Below are 19,938 nucleotides of genomic sequence, written 5' to 3' on the forward strand. Positions count from 1 at the left end.
CTCACATCTTTCTCAAACTCCACGTTCATATTTTCAAGTATCGATAGCAAGCTATGCTTGGGTATCTTCTTTCCCAGGTCTGCTTTTTCCTTTATTCTCTATGTTGGCTAATAGCTTCACCATCAAACTGCCAAAGGTAGGATTCTCCTTCTCCCCCACACCTCACGGTCCCTCATGACCCGTCATTGTGCAAATTTTAAGAAGTGTCTCTACCGGAAACTACTTTACTCCCATCTGGGCAGTGAATGGCAAGCGTACATGTTCGACCATACATGATGGTCCTGCTTTCCCTCCAAATCCAGTCAGCCACCAAATCCTGGTGATTCCACCTCTAAAACAGCTCATGAATACATGTCCTTTTAGCCAGTGTCACTGCAAATGCTCTAAGGCACACCTTAGTCATGCCTCACTGAGATCATTTTCTAATAGATTTTTTTTTTTTTACTTGCCCACATCACCCTATTTTTGCTTCATCCTTAGGTCGTTGTCCAAAACCATTTTCTCTTTGCTAAGTGGCACTTCACAAAACTGCATACAATTGTCAGCAGTAGAAGCGCCACGGTTTCATATAAGTGAAGAATGATCCTCTCTCTTTTGATGAGGGTTATTTCCTTTAGCTTTTTGGTCGCAACACCACAAGATGCCAAAGTCACTAAGATAGACTCTATCCTAACAGACTCTGGGCACCATACTTTAAATGATGACGAAATGGGTGATCAACACAGGGAAGGGATTCCAAGCCATGATCCAAGAGAAGTAATAAGGAGAACTGGAAAATATATCCTGGAGGAGATTCAGATTCTTTCCTGGAGCAGACTAACTGGATGTTTTCCCTATATGAACTCCAGGGTTATCAATCAGACAGCTTTCCTCCCTCAATGAAAACAAAGGTTCTTTCCTTTGCTTACTCAAGGTTCCTTTTCCTTAAAGGGAAATACATACAAAGTGTCCCACATTTCGCTATCAGTTTGCCCAAGCGTGGAAAGGAAGCCCATCAATCTATAATGCTGATTCCTCCTGGGAAGTCTTCCTTAGAAATGAGCTCATGTTGGCATTTACCTGTTTGCTAAAATAATGGTCAGTCTGAATGGTAGGCTATAAATTTTTTATCTCAGTTCCCTAAATGTAATACTGAGTGCTCTAATTTTCTTCAGTGGGGGCACCTGACATATTACCTAACTTACATAACTTTTTCCTCACTCTAACTTGTTATTTCCAAAATTACAGTTATTGTTGCAAGATTTAAAAAAAATCAACCTTCTGGATCTTTGACCAGTAATGCTAATAATTAGTTTCTATGCCATCTGGTATTTACCTTCTCAAAAGTATGCTTTGTATATTCCATTTCCTTCCCATGCCTGCACTGTAGTTTCAGAAAACAAGCATTTACTTTTTATTAAGAACCTACCTTTGTATCTGGTCCTGTTGAGGTAGGCTGTGGATCTAAGTGATGTTAGTTAAAATCCTGCATTATTAAATTCTCTTACCTTAACACACAAACCTGAAAAACAAATCTCCTTTCCTATCCTTTATAATAAGAGCAATGTATTGATAAATGGCAGAGCCCATGAATATAGCAATAAATCCAAATTTTTCATTTGTTGAACATGATAAAGCCCCTGCATTTATTCGACAAGACCTTTGAAATGGCCTGATAGGAAGCTGATAGTGACCAGGGTGAGAGGATCATGCTGGTGATTACTCTTTTCTGGTAAATATGAAACAGACTACCCAGTTTGGCAAATGAGTCGGCCCTCTGTGGTCTTACTCTTCTCCCAACTCTCTCTCAGCCTGGACTCTGAAAACCAGGGCTATGTCATGGTTTCCACCACACCTGCCAACAGTCTTTCTACACACCTGGCTTTGCAATAACCTCAGGGAACAGACTCGAGAGCACAAGGATTTACAGGTTAAGCATTCTGGCAGTTGGAGGAACAGATTTCTCCAACCACTGGAACAGCCTCCATGACAAGCTTCCAGCGGGAAGCTTGACAAGCAATTCTCTCCATTTTACACATCCTAGCCTTTTCTTGAAAGATAAGAAATTCCAAACGAAGATTACAGACTATCCACAGATTAAGGTGTCTCCTGTGATAGGGAACTACATTTAGTGGGAAGAGTGAAATCTTCACCCTGATAACTGTACCGCTTCTGCCTGTATTTAAATGTTAAACATTTTTAAAAAGTGGAATTCGGCCTCAGGTTCCTAACTGAATTGTTGTCTACACTGTCCACAAATTTCTTGGGAAAAGCAGGAATTTGTACACATGGAGAGGCTGAAATGTGCCTGATGGAAAAAGGAGTAGAGATAGCCAGTGTGACTGAATTGAACTGAAGATAAGAAATAGAGACACTTCCAGAATTGTCTTTTATGTCTTACAGTTAATTTGAGGAAGAGGTCTCCTTGATTTCTTGAGGAGGAAACATGGATAAACACATGTTGAGCTGCGCTATAGAAATGGCTTTGCTTCCCACAGCTGCAAAGCAAGACAGCAAGGCAGAGCATTATATTATACGCTACATAAAATGATAACCCAAGTATCATCGTATGCAAAAAAGTTTAGTGGCTCTTTGATTTTATACCAAAAACGTTAGCTTCAAATGATTAACCAGCAATAGATATAATTTTCACTGGAAGTTAATTTGTCCTTTCAGATGGGATATTTCCATCAAGAACATTCTTCCTCATCACAGAAATCTGCAATGATAACACATATGCAGCATATTTTATTTCACATCTGATGAAAACCAGAGTAGTCAAAGCACAAGCCAGTGAAAGGCTTACCGAGGTGTACAGGTATCCCTCGCTGTTCATTGCCAAATACAGCTTGGTCTGAACTCCTTGGATGGCCACCACTCGAAGACCCACAGGGATGAGGTTAAATAGGGCTAAAATCAAAAGAGAATGTGAAAATAATGTTATCATTCTGAGTTCCATAGCTTTTGTTTCCAGCAGGTCTGGCCCTCCAAAAGTAACGTGTGCTTGGTAAAAATATGTCTACATATTCACACATAGACAGATAGATAGGCCCTCTTCTACCCCTTAGTATGCTTGTGTGTCTGCTTGCAGTCACAAAACTGGCGCTCTGCTATGGCTGCATATTGTCAAACATCCTGGGGAAATGAAAGACAATCCCATGGTTTGTATAGTGTTGGAAGTAGGGAATCCCGATGCTTTTGGAGAGCTACAGTTTCAGGAATTGGTCGATATATTAAATAACTTTATCCTCAACGAACTATTTTAAACTGCTCTCCCCGCCTAGATGACTGCTAAAATTCACAGAAATGGTTATGATCTACCAGTTGGGGAGATATTCCTAGAATCTTAGAAAAGATACTAGTCTAACTCCCTCATCTAAATTATCTGTATTATTTCCAATGCAACAACCCAAAAATAAATCCAGGCCTTGAAAAAAAAGTCATTTTGTAGTCTTATGTTCCTGGAGTAGTATTTCAGTATTTCTTAAAGAACCAACATTTTCCAAGATAGGGTTTGGGATGGCGGTGGGGGGCCGTGCCTAGCTTTTAGTGTCTAGTAACAAAGGTGATAGGAGTACAAATAATGAACTAAGAGGTCTGTTTGTTTATTTAGCAAAATAGTTGTAAGTAGGCAGCCAGCTGGTACCAAAGAGGCCTTCATTTCTCCATTTGAAGGTTTGATTGCGTGAAACTTACACCCAGCCTCTCCTCACAATCACACACCACTCACTGGAGAAAACCAGTGGGCGTCCTCCCCCTACCAGCTGTCTACTCCCTCCTACACTGTGAATAAAAATAAAACAGTACATTTTTAAAACGTAGTGCTTGCCACACACATCTTTTGAAGCTAGCCTGTGCACCTTTCAAGAGTCATAGACCAATGTTGATGATTTTTGCCTTGGTGTGTAAGTTTACTGAAGATGATATATTGGTCTGCTATCATTTCTGTGAACAAGAATGTAAGAGAGTCACCATATGGGTAAGAATAGCTTTTCTGAGATCTCTCACCTTGATACACACACACACACACACACACACACACACACACACTGCTGCAGTAGGTGGGGTAATGTGGATTAGAAATATTAATGAAGAACTAAATATTCCTTGGGGAGCCTACAATGTATATTTCCCTTAAAATCAGGGTGTTACCAGAGAGCAGCTAGGACATATTGTACAGTTCAAAATACAAGTGTTCCTACCACATGCCACTGATGGCACCTCATTCAATGCTCATCATATTAAAAGCTGTGCCCTTCTGTTATGTGAGGTAAAGGAAAGTAATTGCACAGATTGCAAGCCAGAATCTCATGCTATATTTGACAATGCAATGCATAGGAAAGGAGTCTGTATTTTTGCGTATGTCATGTATGTATCTCTTTCTGTTGATGATGCCTTGCTCACAGAGGTGCTCAACACACATTTGTGTATTGATAGCAATCTGTGCAGTGAAAGCATGATAATATCATATTTTTGGAATGTGATAGATCATAATCCCATTATATAAAAGTTCTCGTTTAAAAAAAATCTGGGATCTAGAAAACAAAAACTTCCATATGGGTTTTTGCGTAAAAGCCATACCACTGCATACCACCAGACAACTAGAATACCAGTCTGTGTCTGAATCCTAGTTCAGTCATAGTAATAGAGGACAGGGAATGATAAATGAAATTCAGAATGTTTCTAGAACCTCATTCTTCACAACATTCAGAACCTCCTTAATTCTCTCAATGCAGCTTGTAACAAGCAAAAAAGAAAAAAAGACAAAAGTAAGAGAGAGAAAAAGATTTGATTTTCACCACATGCCTCAATCACTCTCTGGTGTGGGTTTTAATAAGCAATAAAATGCTTGAATTCCAAATATCAGATAGCATGAGGTGGAAGAAAAGCAAAAACTATCAGTAATCCACGTCTGAGATTCTCTGTTCCTGAATAATGGCACAAACTAGCTGGTAGAACATGAATTTTTCATTATGTACCATAAATTTCTGTGACAAAAATCAGCACCCTAAAACAAAAAAAAAAATTGAAGAAAGCAGAAAAAGTAAACAGTGGCTGGTCATCCTAGTCCAATCTTTTCTTTTCTTTAGACATTCCAGATAGATCATAAACTGGGTTGGCTGAAAGTCTGAAGGGGCACCCTTTCCAGATAAGAATGCAAAGAAATGTTATCAGCGGTAAGCTTGGGCAGAATCAATATTTTCCTGTGTGTCTGTGCTTCTCTAAATCTGGAGTACTCCCTCAAGGACAGAAGATACTATTTCAATTAGGATGCAAATATTCTAAATATGAGAAGAAAATAATTGACTTCATTCATGTATCTAAAACACATCCATTCAACACCTAAAATCTCTTCCATTTCCATCAAAGTTTTGAAGAATCTTTTAATAAATAAAAAGGCTTTTGTTTCTTGTTTGTTCTGTGTGTCTACATAAAACCAATTAAACTCCTTCTACCCTGAAGGGATCATCTTCTCAGAGATGTGCACAAGTTGGCACTTACTGTTTACTGGATAGGATTACTGAGGTCATCCTTCTTCATTCGTTGGGCTAAGGTCAATTTCTCAAAGGGAGCAATTACTAGAAGTGTATCTTAATGTAGATTGGGAAGACTTGACAAAATGAACGGGTAACATGGCTGGAGATTTGAAGGGAAAGTTGCCTATTCTTTGAAAATAGCCTTCATCCCACCCAAGGCAGATTAGAATAAAATTGCTGCCACGAAGTATCTATCATCTTATCCTTTTCAGGGGGAAAATACATAATTTACAACGGATGATTTGCTCACGATGAGATTTTATTGAACTGACATCAACCATTGTAATAATATATCAAAGGTCAGCTTAAACGCATAATAATATACAACATATGTTTTTTTAGGAAGAGATAATATCTGGACAAATGTGAACGAATTTGTTTTGTCATGATTTTGCTTACCATGTCAGAATTCAAGTATCATCAACTCAATTTGAACAAAATGAGAAAAAAAAAAGGATGAAAGGTCCTAAAAATAAATAAATATAAGAAAAATATAAACGTGGTATCCAGAATACATATTAAGGAAACACTATATAAATGAAAGAGTTACAGTTGAAGAAAAAAAACAACTTGTATTCTTGTTCTACTCATTTAAAAAAATGAATGAATGCCAAGAAAATTGCTTGGCTTTAGGGGGGAAAAAGGAATGAATTCACATGGCTAGACTTCCATTGTAATGATGATCATTTTAATCATTAAACATCCTTCATGATGATTTATGCCCTACAATATCCTCAACTGGGGAGATTAGCTGGTCCCCTCGGCCTCTGGCCACACTTGGCATCTGGGGTAGGGTCAAGCCGCACAGACTTGCTATGTCTTTCGAGATCCTCTTCATCTGAATGCTTCACGTTGTGGTAATACTTACCACTGGTTGACTTACCTCTTATTATTTCATTCTGCCTCAAAACAGACTCTGCTTATCAGGCTAAGCTCTTTCAAGGTCTTATAATATCATTAGTACACAGAAATGCCATTCGTATCAGTCACAGGTATAAGACAAAGGCAGAAGCTATGAGTATATAGGAACTGAAGAATGAAACCTACTACGTGATTTAAAGCTCCACTGTAGGAAACAGAATCTTGATATACATACATATATGTGTTTGCCTGTGTGCATGCATTCAAGTGTGCAAGTGTATACATGTCTTAAAATGACTACATACCATGTGATCTTGATACATTTGGTATGCTGCTGTTTACAAAATACAAGTGCACTGTCTGATTTTAAAAAGTTTTTCCTTTTCAAGAAAACACATGTGAACACTGGACCCCCCAAATAATTTTTTCTCTGATTTTAATGGAGAGAAGACGTTAGAAACAGATGGAGGAAAACTTGATGGTGCTCATTAGCAGCTAATCATAAACTTGCTTTCAATAATGCCCACTAGATCCGTTTTGCCCAGGCACTTCGAATAAATAGACTGGCTCACACCCACTGCCCTTTCCTTCCCCGAACACTGATTTGTATATATGATTTATGGGAATGTTTTATTACTGATCATTATGTATTAATTGTCTATTATATGATTACAGTAAAATCCTCTAGTTACATCTGACTAATTTTTTCAAATAGAAGAGTATGCACAAAAGAACATCTAGGATACTCACTGTAGAACTTTCATATCACAACAGTACCACAGCATTTCGCAAAAGCAGTGAAGACCTCATCTGGTATGGATGTTTTTCATCCTAGGTACCACCAGGGCTTTCTTCAAGGGTAATTAAAGGTGACTTCCTCTTGACGTCCTAGCTTGGACATCAGCCCAGGAGGCATTTTTAAAAGGTGAGAAACTCCTTTGACACTTAGCATGGGGACCCCTGTCTATGGCTTTGCTGTCTACAGCCCAACATCTCTAAAAATGCTTCAGAGGACTTGTTAGCCTTCTGACCGGCTTTCCTTAGCTGTTTTCTTAGCCCATAAAGGGGATGTTTCTGGGAAATTATTGAAGTCTGATGGAATTGCAATATAAATTAGGGAAAATAGAGAGTGAATTGTGAGAACTAGGTGCTTCAGCCTAATGGAACAGTTAATGGGTCTGCAGAAATCTATGAATTGCAGGAAAACAGTAGTCATGAGGGAAGAGAAGCTTCACTATTTGCAAGTTTGTTTTTATTACTTCAAACAAATAAAAGCATATGTGATAAAAAGGTTATATAACATCTCATCATCACATTACTTCAATAATTAGAAATAAAATTGCCTTGATTTTTGATGTGTTTCCTTTTTTTAGGTTCACCATTATGGTCCCAACTTGGTCTTTACTTAATCCAAGGTAATCAATCAATCAATCAATCAATCACTAAAAGAAATCCCTTCACCCACCTGTGGAGGTATCTCAGTCGTTAAACTCCCAATTAGTCTCAGAGTTATCAGTGTGTGTGTGTGGGGGTGAGGGTTGCAGGAGTGAAAGCTTGTAATGATGAGTTCTCATGACACGAAACCACTCCTCTCTCTTGGGATGAGACCGGTTCTTAAGAGTAGAGATAGCATGCTATTTCAGGATCAGTGTGGGGGTGAGTAAATTTTCTGTGGGAAAAAAGTAATAAAATCCAAAGGACAGCCATAATATCCAGATTACCATGGAGATGACATTTGGATTGTTCTTCCGATGGTGTCAACATTATCTGCTCTAGTTCACTACTTTACATATTTTCACGTTCAACTTCCTTTAGGTTCACCAGCATCAACAGGATTACAAGTGTTGACTGTATTTTTTTGCATTCAGGTCCGAATTTCACAAGCGTTGTTAGCTTAAAAGAAAAACGAAGAAAACACAATGCCAAGACACGCTGGGGCTATGCTATTTATTCTGCAGTCACTTACTGTAAGTGCTGTCCTCGTCTTTTGTGCCATCAATGGTTCCATCTGCTTGCAGCTGCAAGTGGTAGCCTTGTCGGCTGTAGAGTTTGGTGACTATACCCTTAAGTTGTGGCTCTGCAAAGACAACGAGGATTGGGATCAATTGGTAAGTTGTGCATGTGTAGCTGAAAAGACGCAGAATTCAAAATTCTAGTTTCAAATTTTCGTGTAAAAGGTCACGCCCCAACTTTAAAGAGTCCTCTGAAAGAAAACAAGCCAACAAACTCCAAATTTCAGAGTGAATCTCCAGACCGGGAAAAAAAAAAATAGGTTTTGACCTCGTCACTCTGGGACAAGCCCTAAAGCTTCTTCTGACAGTGGTAGCTAGTTTCTGATACCGAGTGCCTCGGCTTACAGGGTGGTACTCTATCTCATTGAGCATTCGGAAGGGGTTGGCAAATGTTATGTTCTGCCTTTTAACCATGTGCCACTTTGCGCGTGGAAGGAGAAGGAGAAATAATCAAGATAATTTAGAGTGGTTTGCCAACCAGAGACCAAAAACACACTAACAAAGACTTCTCTCGGAATTATTGCTCTTTGAATAAATATTCCCCTCCCATCATAATGTTGAAAATGCATAAATAATCTGGAACCCCATCAAAGGACTCACATTTAGAAAACTGAGCTGTGCTACAGAAAAAGAGGGGAGAAGGGGAAAAAAAAACAACCATTACCATACTCTATCGTGTTAAATAACCTTAGGGAAAATGGGTGCAAGAAGAGCAGTGTTTTTGTTGGTGGGGAGGAAAGCAAATTAGTTCACGTTTATTTTCAAATTTTGTATCAGAAATCTGAAGATCTAAACTACGGGTCCTCAATTACAAGGATTCTCAATTATGAATCCCCATAGATTTAATAAAATACCAAATTTACCAATAACAGCCGCGCTACCAAAATTTGCTTTTACTGAATACAGACAGCTGCACCGAAATAATGTGTATGTGATTATTCAGGCCACATAATCATGCTTTGCAACCGCTGAAGCCTTTTTTTAAAACAAGCCCAATTCACAGCGAACGCCTTAAAAACTTCGAGCAAACAGAAAATGGATGTCTGCGTTTCCATTCCATAGCGTGTGAACCACACAGGGCACAAATTGATGAATAAGTCTGAAATTCTGTATTATTTATCTAGTTAGAAGTAAGAAAACAGCGTCAAGGATTCATTTGATGAAGGATAGCCACAGAAGCTGCAGGTTCGCCTGAAGCTTTACCTTGACGCAACCTGACACCTAGAGCTGAGTGAATTTCCCTGGCACTGGAACAGCGCGCTACTCTTCTCACCGAATAGGTTCCAAAGGACCTACAATCTGGCGATGAGTTTTAATTCTTTCCTCTATCCAGCATTTTTGTAGCATTTAGTAACCAGTTTTACTAGCCTAACCAGATCACCAAGCTCTTTGCCCCAAGGTTTTAGGAATCCACTCCCCCCCGCCTCCCTCACTCCAGCAAATATTTCCAGGGTGCACCACAAGTCAAGTCTGTCCCGATAAGCTTAAAAGTGATCAAAGAAACACAAGGCCAAGAGAGCCAAAGCCCGCGTCCCTCGGGGGGTGGAAGCTGGCTCGGGGGAAGGGTCAGAGTTGCAGGGGTAAAGGCAAAGGAGGGTTTCTCCGGGTTCACCAGGGCGGGCGGCGGTGTCTGCCCGGCTCCGCGCCGGCAGTTTCCACGCCACGCGCACAGCTCCGCACGGCAGCCACGTCTGGGTCACGCGTGCCAGAGACCCCCGGGGCTTGCACAAATGCGGCGCGTCCGAAGCGGAGGGCGCCCCCCCAGCCCCCGGGCCGGCGCGGCTCCGGGCTCTGCGCCCGTCCCATGGCAGTTGCAATGCAGCAAACCAGTTACCGCTAGGAACGTGGCGAGAAAGCAATCGCTTCCCACGCACGCACACCGGCGAGGTGGCCGCATCCGCACCAGATGGGCCCCCGACAAACTCACCTACGCGTACATACCCGCCCTCCACCCCCCTCCACTCTCGTAAAGTATGGAAAATTTAAAAAGCCCCAAAGCCGTCCAAGCGCCCCTTCCAACCTGGTCTCCTTCTGCGCCTCTTCTTGGAGCCGAAGAGTTTGACCCGGGAAAAGACGTTTAACTTGTTTTTGTCGCAGCTGGTCTTGCCTTTGCTAGGGCTGCTGACACACTTGCAGGCGTTGGATTTCTCGCGCTCGCGGGCTTGTCTCTTCTGACGGATCAGCGAGCTGGCGATAGCCGCCGCCATGGCCACGACGCCCACCACCACCACTTCTTTGGCGGCCCCTCTCTGGCTTCGCCTTCGCCTCCCGCTCCTCCGCGGCGCGTCCGCTCGGTCTCGCGCCGCGGCCGCCCTCGCCTCCCTTGCCGGGGCTCGCCCGGGCTTCTCCGCGCTCGGCCGTCAGCCGAGAAGGGGGCTCAGCATGCCGTCCCCGCTCCTCGGGCGGTGGTCCGGCCCCCGCGCGGGCTGCGGGCTGCCTGGGTCCGAGCCGACGCCACAGCCCGGGCCGGGATCGCTGCGAGACTGGCGGCGGAGGCAGCGCGGCGCGGCTGCGTGCGCTCGGCCCCTGCGCCCCGAGGACACTGTGCGAGTCCAAGTGGCTCGGGTCGGAGTTTCGCGGCACCCCCCGCCCTGTGCCGCGCGGAGGGGGCCGGAGCGGGGAGGCGGGCGGAGGGAGCGGCGCGGGCGGGAGAGAGGCCGCGAGCGCGGGCGGCGGGAGGGGGGAAGGAGGCAGCGCGCGGGGGAGCGCGCCCTCGCCCTGGCCCCTCCGAGCCTCCGACTAGTCCTTGCAACTTCGGGGCCTGGCGATCGGGAAAAGTTGGCCCGCGCCGGCTGGCCGGCGGGGATCAAACAGGTAACGGCCTCGCATCGTGGCGGCGGCGGCGGCGGCGGCGGCGGCGGTGGCGGCTGCTGCTGCTGCTCTGGGCGCGGCACCGGCTCTGCATAGGAATCCAGTCGCTGCAGGCACCCTCCGGAAGAGCGCCGCGGCCTCCCCGAGGCCCCCTCCCCCGGCGGCCCCTCCCTCCCGGAGCCCAGCCCGCTGGCTCCCGGCCGCCCCGCCCCCCGCCCCCCCCCCCCCCCCGGGCCCCGGCGGGCGGCGCAGGCTAACACCTGTAGGGGCTCGGCCACTGCCCCACCGCTCGAGGCTTCCCGCCCTCCTCTGGCCAAACGGAGCTTCGGGAGGAAGCGGTGATGCAGGGGCCCCGGGAGGAGGTAGTTGGGCCGGAGGAGCGGGGGCGGGGGGCCGCCCGCAGGTGGCGGGGGGGTGGCGGTGTGGGCTCTTTCGTTACCGTGGGACTCTTAGCGGGCCACACCGCCCCGGGCTAGCGCCCCTGGGAAGTTCGCCGGGCCCCTGCCGGGGTGTACGACTCACAACTGCCCCCTCCCCCAGACACGCACACCCGCTGAGCCATTTCGCCTGGCGACACTTGTAGCCCTTCGGGAGGGAGGCCAGGGCTCGCAGACGGTTCGGCCCTCCCGGCGGCGGCGGCGGCGGCGGCGGCGGCGGCGGGCACTGCAGAGCTGCGCTCGCACACCACGCTGCCACCCAGTGGTTTCTGCTGACTTTTCATTACAGGCCAATCTGTGCCGTCCGAACCCCGCTTCTCCTCTTGCCCCAAACCATTCGTTTGGGTTTGGTATCCAAGCCGGAGAGCTCGGGTCGTGTGCACAAAGCAGTATTGGGGAAACGCAGCGCCGAGACTCGTTATTGTAGCCCTGGCCCATCTCCAATCTCCTCTAACGTCTTTTTTTTTTTCCCCCCTCCTCCAGTCCTAGCAGCATCTCTCCCTCCAATTCAGGAATCGAGTGTGGCTTTTGCTCGCCTCACTCTATTCACAAGTTCTGTCCTTTCCCTGTTCTATATTTTAATCTGGAGAAGAAAAAGGAGTTTCGAGGTCAAGGATGCAACAAAGAGAATGCCCCATCCCCGTTCCCATCTTCAAAACATACACTAGCGTTTTACTTGATTTCTAATGCCAAAAAGGAAGCTGCCAACAGTAGGGCTGCTGTCTCGGAGCTGCCACTATGCTCCTTACTGGACCCCCCCCCCCCATTTCCAGATCTTTTCAGAATTGATGCAGATGCAAAACCAAATGCCCAGAGCCCAGTCTCTTCTTGCCCGAGCTCCCAACTAGGAGAAACTCCTTTGGGCTTCTTGGCGCATCAGAGCTGTAGCACCTGACCCTTCTGGAGATTTCACTGCTCCACAGGGGAAGCTGCTGCCACCTCCCCTTCCACTTGTCCCCAGTCTGGAAATGTCTGTGGCCCTATCAGAAGCACTGATAGGAGCCTGCAAAGGCAGGCTGGGGTGAAGGTTGCAGGGACTGAGGCGGAGGGTTACAGGACAATCATGCCTGAACGGCTGAAACTCCCCCCAGGTTTGCGGGCTCTGTGTTTTTGGCTCTCTCGAAAGCACAGGGAGGATGGGCTTGGAAGAGAGTTTTAGCACCTCAAGTCAACTCCAGTACCCACTACTCCAGACATTAATTCAGGAGGGAAAAACCCTGGTGGGCCCCCACTGGACTTGGAACACCTTGAAAATCGGGACTGGGTCTTGGTCCCCACTATATTCCCATCTCCTGGCGCAGTTCCTGTCACATATAGTTGATGCTCAATAAACAGTTTGTTGAAAATAATTGACGAGTGACTGATTTACGTTGCTTCTTAAGGGAAGGAGGATGTTTCCTGGCTCCGGATGTAGGGGACTCAAATCCCAATTACCATAAAGAGAAATAATCTCACCAAAAGAGGCCTCAGAAGATCTGACCAGGGGCAAAATATTCAGGGTGTGGAATGGACCTTAAAGGGTTCCTACTCCCTTTCAGCATGCTTTTAACTTCTACTGAGCACCTGTGGCCTGTCTGCCTACAGACCACACAAGAATTCTCCTGTCTCCTTCCTTAATAGAATTCCCAGAGACCTGTGACTAGAGGGGGGAATCATCCATGGGGAAAGGGAAGGAAAGCCATTTGACTTTGGGTCCAAATCATACCATGCAATCAGCTTAGCCATTAATCACACAGATATATCTCATCCCTTCCTAATGCCCATGTATATTTCGCAGGTGCTTCTCAACTCAAAGAGTGAGTGTAAGTCTCAAATTCTCAAAGAACTGTGCCCAAACCTAATCCACCTTAGGAAGGCATAATGAAAGAACTGCAGCCAACCCTGGAAAAGCATTTTTTGCCTTGCCTTTCTGCCTCACTGCCACTCCACCAGGAGGATGGCATCTGAGTGGGAGGGTGAGGAATCTTCCTTTGACACCTATTTCCACAGTGACTTTTTCTCCTGTCTTGCTTTGTTCCTCCCCGTTTACACTGCACCCTGCTTAAGCCCAGGGCTCCCAGTTGCTCTGTGCTGGGTGGGTCCACTCACCTTTGCTCCTCCCGGACCCCCTCTTCCCAGTGCACTGTCCACCGAGCTCCCTCCCTGATCACGTTCGGTGGGAAAGCACCCTTAGCTCCTTTCTCCTGCTCAAGTCACACAGAGTTCTAGCCTGGGTGACAGGGGGCATATATTTTCATCCTGTCTCTGCCACTAATGGGCTGTGTGACCTTGGGCATGCCATTTCTCCTGTTGGGGCTACCGTATTCCCATCCTTAAAGTCATCCTTTAGACAACCTTAATGGCTTTCAAATTGTATTCTGCAGAGCCCTAAGAGTAGGTGGAGGTGATTTAAGTTCCTTCACCCACATTCCAACCACAGCATCTCTGCTTTCATCTATTTTATACACTGGGACTATGATTTCTTTCTGTTTTAAGATTTATTTATTTGAGAGAGGAGAGAGAGAGCACACATGCTCACGCACAAGTGCAAGCTGTAGGAGGGGCAGAGGCAGAGAATCTTAAGCAGACTCCTTGCTAAGTGCCGGAGCGGCTCCATTCCAGGACCCTGAGATCATGACCTGAGCTGAAACCAAGAGTCGCACGCCCAGCCCGCTGAGCCAGCCAGGCACCCCTGTATAACTTCCTACGAAGAAAAAAATTAGAAAGATTCCACTGCTCAAAACAAGGCATTTGAAAATCTCTGGATGAGATGTTCTTTAAAGTCTTTCTGATTCTGGAGCCTATGATTTGTTGGTACATTCCCCTGTTCCTGCTCTGTCTTTTCCTTACCCTCCTCATGGGCCCCCTCTTCGCTTTCCCTTCTTGCCCCACTGGAACATAAACTCTAAATTGGATTCCAAAGAAAAATACCACAAGTCTCTTTGGCTCCATTCCTCCTGGGTTCACTTGAGAACCAGGTTTTAGCATTCTTTTCAGGGAGAGTTATGTGAGTTATCAGAGCATAGAATGCTGATCGTTCTCTGCCAATCTCTTTTGGCAGGCCTCAGATGAGTTGTAAAGAAGCTGAGGGGATCTGCTCTCAAGAGGCATCTCCAGGAGAGAGACAGAAACCCAAACAGATGTGACTGTGATGAGTAAAAATGAGGGAATTCAGACAGTCTAATCAGGAGCAGTCTCAGTACTATCTGAGCAGAAAGGAGTTGGCCGTCTTTCTGAAACTCTGAAAATGAGAGATTTCAAACACCCATCCTTCGTGAAGATACACATAATTGGTGCCACTTGCCAGTTTGCTCTCCATCCTCACAAACGGTCCCTCAGAACCTCTCAGTGACCAGTTATCAGGTCAAGACTGGTGATGAGCTCAGAGGGAGGACAGGGGGACAGGTTCAAGTGTACCAAGGTCAACCAACACTGGGGTCTCACCATTAACCAGGTAGGGCAGCAGAGGAGGTGTTTAAGAGACCAGGTGGCAAGTACCACCCTTCGTGTCCATCTAATTATGTTCAAAATCCCAGAGGAACGACTGGATAGAACTACAAATGAAGAGATTAGAGAAAAGCCATTTGCCAAAGGCTTTTGCCACTTAACTCCAAGCAGGGAGAAAAATGCAATTTAAAGAAATCTTGTCAACGTCCCACTGGAATTCCAGGGACAGAAAGAGTGACTACTGTATTCTGGAATACAACTTGACACATTTATTAGCTGGCAAAGAGTCTCTCCTAGTCAGATCATTTGGGGGAACTGTGCTTCAGAAACAAAGGTCTCCAGAACCAATTTTATAGAAATGGATTGGCTTTCTTGATTTACATTCAGAAAGAAAAGCCAGAGAATCCTACACTTGCAATTGCACTAGGATGGTGGCTTGGTCTTTACCGTGTCCTTTCTCTGGGATCATTCTCCAAATAAATAAGTTCTAGAGTTTCCTAAAGCAAATGAACAAGCAAATAAATTCAATGGGGAACACACTGATGAATTCTGATCCTTAAGAAAAATCCTATAGCCCATATAAAAATTTTATTGTTCAATCATAATTTATGAACATTAAAACCAGAGAGCACCCTGATGGTATTAATCATATCTCTGAATTCAGTTCTTTGCCATTTAATTAGCCATAGAAGCTGCAACATCAAGGGTTCAAGGCCTCTGATTACCTGCTTGGTCATTTAATCAAGAAAACCTGGAGAGAAATAGCCAATTGCTGGGGTGGACGTTTCTCCCTTGATCATAAAAAGAGAACACCAGGAAATGAGCTTAAGCTTCCATATGTGAGGATTTAAGTTTTGCACAAGGAAAACATGTTTTTCAGTAAATGCTGTTAAAAATCATAATTGACGGACGCCTGAGTGGCTCAGTCCGTTGAGCATGTAGAGTCTGGCTCTTGGTTTCCACTCAGGTTGTGATCTCAGGGTCTTGGGATGGAGCCCAGAGTCTGCTTCTCCCTCTCCCCCTGCCTGGTCCCTCCACTCACCAGTTCGAATGCTCTCTCTCTCTCTCTCTTTAATAAATAGATAAAATCTTTAAGAAAACGTAATTGAATGCTGATTCTCCTATGGAAGCTTTTTTTTTCTTAATATTTTATTTACTTATACATGATAGACACAGACAGAGAGGCAGAGACACAAGCAGAGAGAGAAGCAGACTCCATGCAGGGAGCCTGACGTGGGACTCGATCCCAGGACCACAGGATCAGTCCCTGGGCCAAAGGCAGGCACTAAACCGCTGAGCCACCCAGACATCCCTCCTATGGAAGTTTTATGAATACAACAGAAACATTGTCTATCTCAGCGGGTATGTGGGTTGATTCTCGTCAAGGCTCTCATTCAACCATCAGACCACACTATGATTAATATACCCATGAGCTGCACCCAAGAAATGATCACTGGAAAAGGGGCAGCAGCACTGTTATTGAGAAAGTTCAAGGCCCTCTCTGAAGGGGGCATGAGACAGTGCCTTTGCCTTTGGAAGATCATACTGGGTGAACTCGAAACATGTGGGTCAAGGCAGCACAATCATTTTGTAAAATTTCTGTTGTTCAAGGGGGTAGGAAATACTTTGCAGATAACGGTAAATTTATTCTTAACCAAATGAGTTGCCTCAGTGGTGACAGAGCATCCAGAGGCAAAAAAAGCACCAACTTCTCCGAGTTCTATTTAGTTTTCTTCAGTAATATTCAAAGATTTTTGAAGGAATGGTTGCTATTTTATGAACTGACTGGTGGCTAACAAACATAAATGAAGTGTTTCCATGATGAAATGTTTATGGCAGACTAAAAATGTGCAAGACTCAGAGGCAAAATATCTGTAACACTGGGTTCATTTCTTGCCCAGTGAACTAAATAATCTAAATGAAAAGCTAGGGGAAAAATGATGTGAGGATTTGAGGCAAAAGCAGGCAATCAGTAATTTTTCTGGATCTAAGCTGTTTCAGGAAATAGGATTTCTGGAGGAAGGTGACCTACACTCAAAATTTGAAGAAGGGAATGCAGTGTTTGCAAATGATCTAATGTTCAGTATTACTTACCCTATGGGGGCGGTATTGGCAACCAGCATAAGCAACTCTGGATGGATTTCCTATTTGTCAGTGGCACTGTTTCCACCAATTTCCTACCAAGATTTGCCATTTTTTAAAGGAGCAGAGAGGTAATGGAAACTGCTTCAGTGCTCTTTCAGGATTAACAGTCCTAACATATTTCCTTTCAGACACCAACCAGGATTTGGGCAGGGGAACCTGCTGAACTTGGGAGAAATAGTATCCTCTAGATTCGAAAGAGGGGACGAAGGACTGGTCCATGATTCATCTGAGGACTCTGCAGATGTAGGAAGTTTCAAACTCCTCACTCTGCTTTAATTTTTTCCCCCAGGAAGCTGGGGTTTCAAATGGTGAGGGTAGTCAATTAATGCTGTGGTTATAATTGGACAAGCAACTTAAGTGCTGTTACACTATTTTCTTTAATCCTTCCAACAACCCGTAAGGTAAGGTATTGCCATTTTACAGATGAAGAAAGTGAAGTCTAGTGAGACAAAGGGATACATCTATGATCTCCTGGCATGTCCACAGGTGGCAGTGCCAAGATTTCAACCAAGGGTCCTCAGCCACTACATATGTGTATAAGTCCTACCCATTACTTACGACTTTTTCCTCCTTGGCACTGGTCTAGAATTTGGGTTCCTGAACAGTGGTGTCTGGATATAGCTCTCTCTTGGCTTGCGTAACAGAAGAAGATGGAACATAGCATGACTTAACTTGGTTATGTTTTCTCGTTCTTTTAAAACAAAAGTGAATTTTGAAACAAACAATAGATATCATCTATACACAGTTATTAGCCTGGTTCATACCCTGTGAACAATAACTTCTTAGAGTGAGTGATATGTTAAGAAAACATCACTACCTTTCTCACTAAAACTAAATGATTACAAATCACTGCTTAATATCCTTCTGGGTTTCTCACCCTTAGGAGTTCTTTAACACCAGGGCCTGGTGGGCCGCCCGGGGTGGGGGGTGTTGTTTCTCAGCGGTTTAGTGCCACCTTCAGCCCAGGGCGTGATCCTGGAGACCTGGGATCAAGTCCCACATCAGGCTTCCTGCATGGAGCCTGCTTCTCCCTCTGCCCGCCCCCCCTCTCATAAATAAAGAAAATCTTAAAACAAAAAAACACCAGGACCTGTTCTGAGTCAGGTAATCTGGGGTTTTGGAGTGCTATGAGACCCAAAAGACACTTCCTGGACTTTATCTTCATCACTACTTAGCAGAGGCAGGAAGTTGAAGTGCTCCAATTCTCTTGGTTCTTTTCATACCCGGAAAACTGGCTTTCCACACCATAAGCTTCTTCGTGCCATCTGCTTTCAGCTATGGGAAGCCTGAGTTCAGCCAAAAGAGAGAAAAATATTGCACACAGTGTATTCACTTGCATGGTCTGAAGCCCAGGACTATGCTTTCGAGCTCAGGGGTGTCTCCAGTATCCATTCTGATTTGCTCTAGCTTGTCCCTTCTGACAAACAGCGAAACATATAATCAACAGATTGAAATTGTTTAGTGACTTGTCCTGCAACCACTGAAGACCTCGAGCAATTTTTAGAACCTGATTTCGTAACAGGGACCTTGATGCTCAATTAGCAATCTCATTTTAGAAGAGATGTGAGGCAAGAGAAGTAAATGAGTTTGCCCTAGGCTAAGCTATTCATTCATTCATTCCAAATTTACTGAGTTCTCTTTGCCATGTACTAGTTGCACCCTAAAGGATGCAAAGGAACGATTAGCTATAATGTATTTACTGAGCACTACCTATATCCCCAGCACTAAGTACTTTATCCTGGTTTACTCACTTAATCCTTACAACAACCTTAGGAACTCATACCCATTCTACAGATGAAGAAGCTAAGGCAAAGGGAGGCTAATGAGTTCATTCACGTAGGAAGTGGTAGAGCTAAGTACACTCAAATCCACGCATTCTGACTTCATATCCCATGTTCTTGAAACTGCTCGACTGCCCTTCCATGACTGCCCCTAGCTACAAGTGGAGGAGAAAGAGAAGTAAATAAAATAACTAAAATACAAATGTGATTGAGCACTGTAAGAGCGGTGCCAAATGTCCGAAGTTTGTGGGGCACTCAAAAAAAAAAAAAAAAGGCACAGCTAAATCTGTGGGTAGGAGGGCAGGAATTGGGATCAGCTTCAGAAAAATCGCCACCACCACCACAAAACCATCTCACTGAAGATGAATTTTGGAGGATGAGGAGGAGCTAGAAAGTTGGGGAACAAAATTAGGTAAAGCCAGATTTCAAACTTGGCTTAAACTGACTCTTGATGCTAAACTCTTAGGAGGCCGTATGACTTCCCCTCAGCTGAGAACTTACAAAACCTTGGATTCTTTTTTTAAAAAATTATTTATTTATCCATGAGAGACATACAGAGAGAGGCAGAGACATAGGCAGAGGGAGAAGCAGGCTCCCTACAGGGAGCCTGATGTGGGACTTGATCCCAGGACCCTGGGATCACACCCTGAGCTCAAGGCAGACGCTCAATCACTGAGCCACCCAGGTGTCCCACAAAACCTTGGATTTTTATGGCCCTACACTTTAAATCACTTGGCAACAAGTGGATCTCCTATTGCAACCATTCTCCGGGAACCTACTTTTCTGTGAAATATTGATTACTGGTGTGGTCATGAAGCATTGTGGGGATTGGGAGAAATAAAATATACTATGTGGCTATTCCAATGGACATTCATGAGTTGTTTATTCCATGCTTGTAAACCAATCGTCTGCCCTTTCTCACTGATTGTGTTCCGTACATATTGTCACT

The 19,938-nt window shown here is 44.7% G+C and overlaps 1 protein-coding gene across 6 annotated transcripts in view; it reads right to left on the reverse strand.

Moving 5' to 3' along the window:
• Positions 1–19,938, reverse strand: part of FGF13 (fibroblast growth factor 13) — a 523,263-nt gene that overhangs the window by 60,636 nt on the left and 442,689 nt on the right. For 5 of the 6 annotated variants that reach the window (XM_038588435.1, XM_038588433.1, XM_038588437.1 and 2 more), the window contains 2 exons: positions 8,344–8,454; positions 2,786–2,889 (listed from right to left, as the gene is read on the reverse strand). In XM_038588435.1, coding sequence (XP_038444363.1) covers positions 2,786–2,889; positions 8,344–8,454 — 215 coding nt within the window. Of the gene's footprint in view, positions 1–2,785; positions 2,890–8,343; positions 8,455–10,409; positions 10,778–19,938 lie in introns of those variants that run through there. The other variant, XM_038588436.1, reaches the window with a different exon arrangement.

Source organism: Canis lupus, chromosome X, assembly GCF_011100685.1.
Source record: "Canis lupus familiaris isolate Mischka breed German Shepherd chromosome X, alternate assembly UU_Cfam_GSD_1.0, whole genome shotgun sequence".
In the NCBI taxonomy this organism is placed as follows: domain Eukaryota; kingdom Metazoa; phylum Chordata; class Mammalia; order Carnivora; family Canidae; genus Canis; species Canis lupus.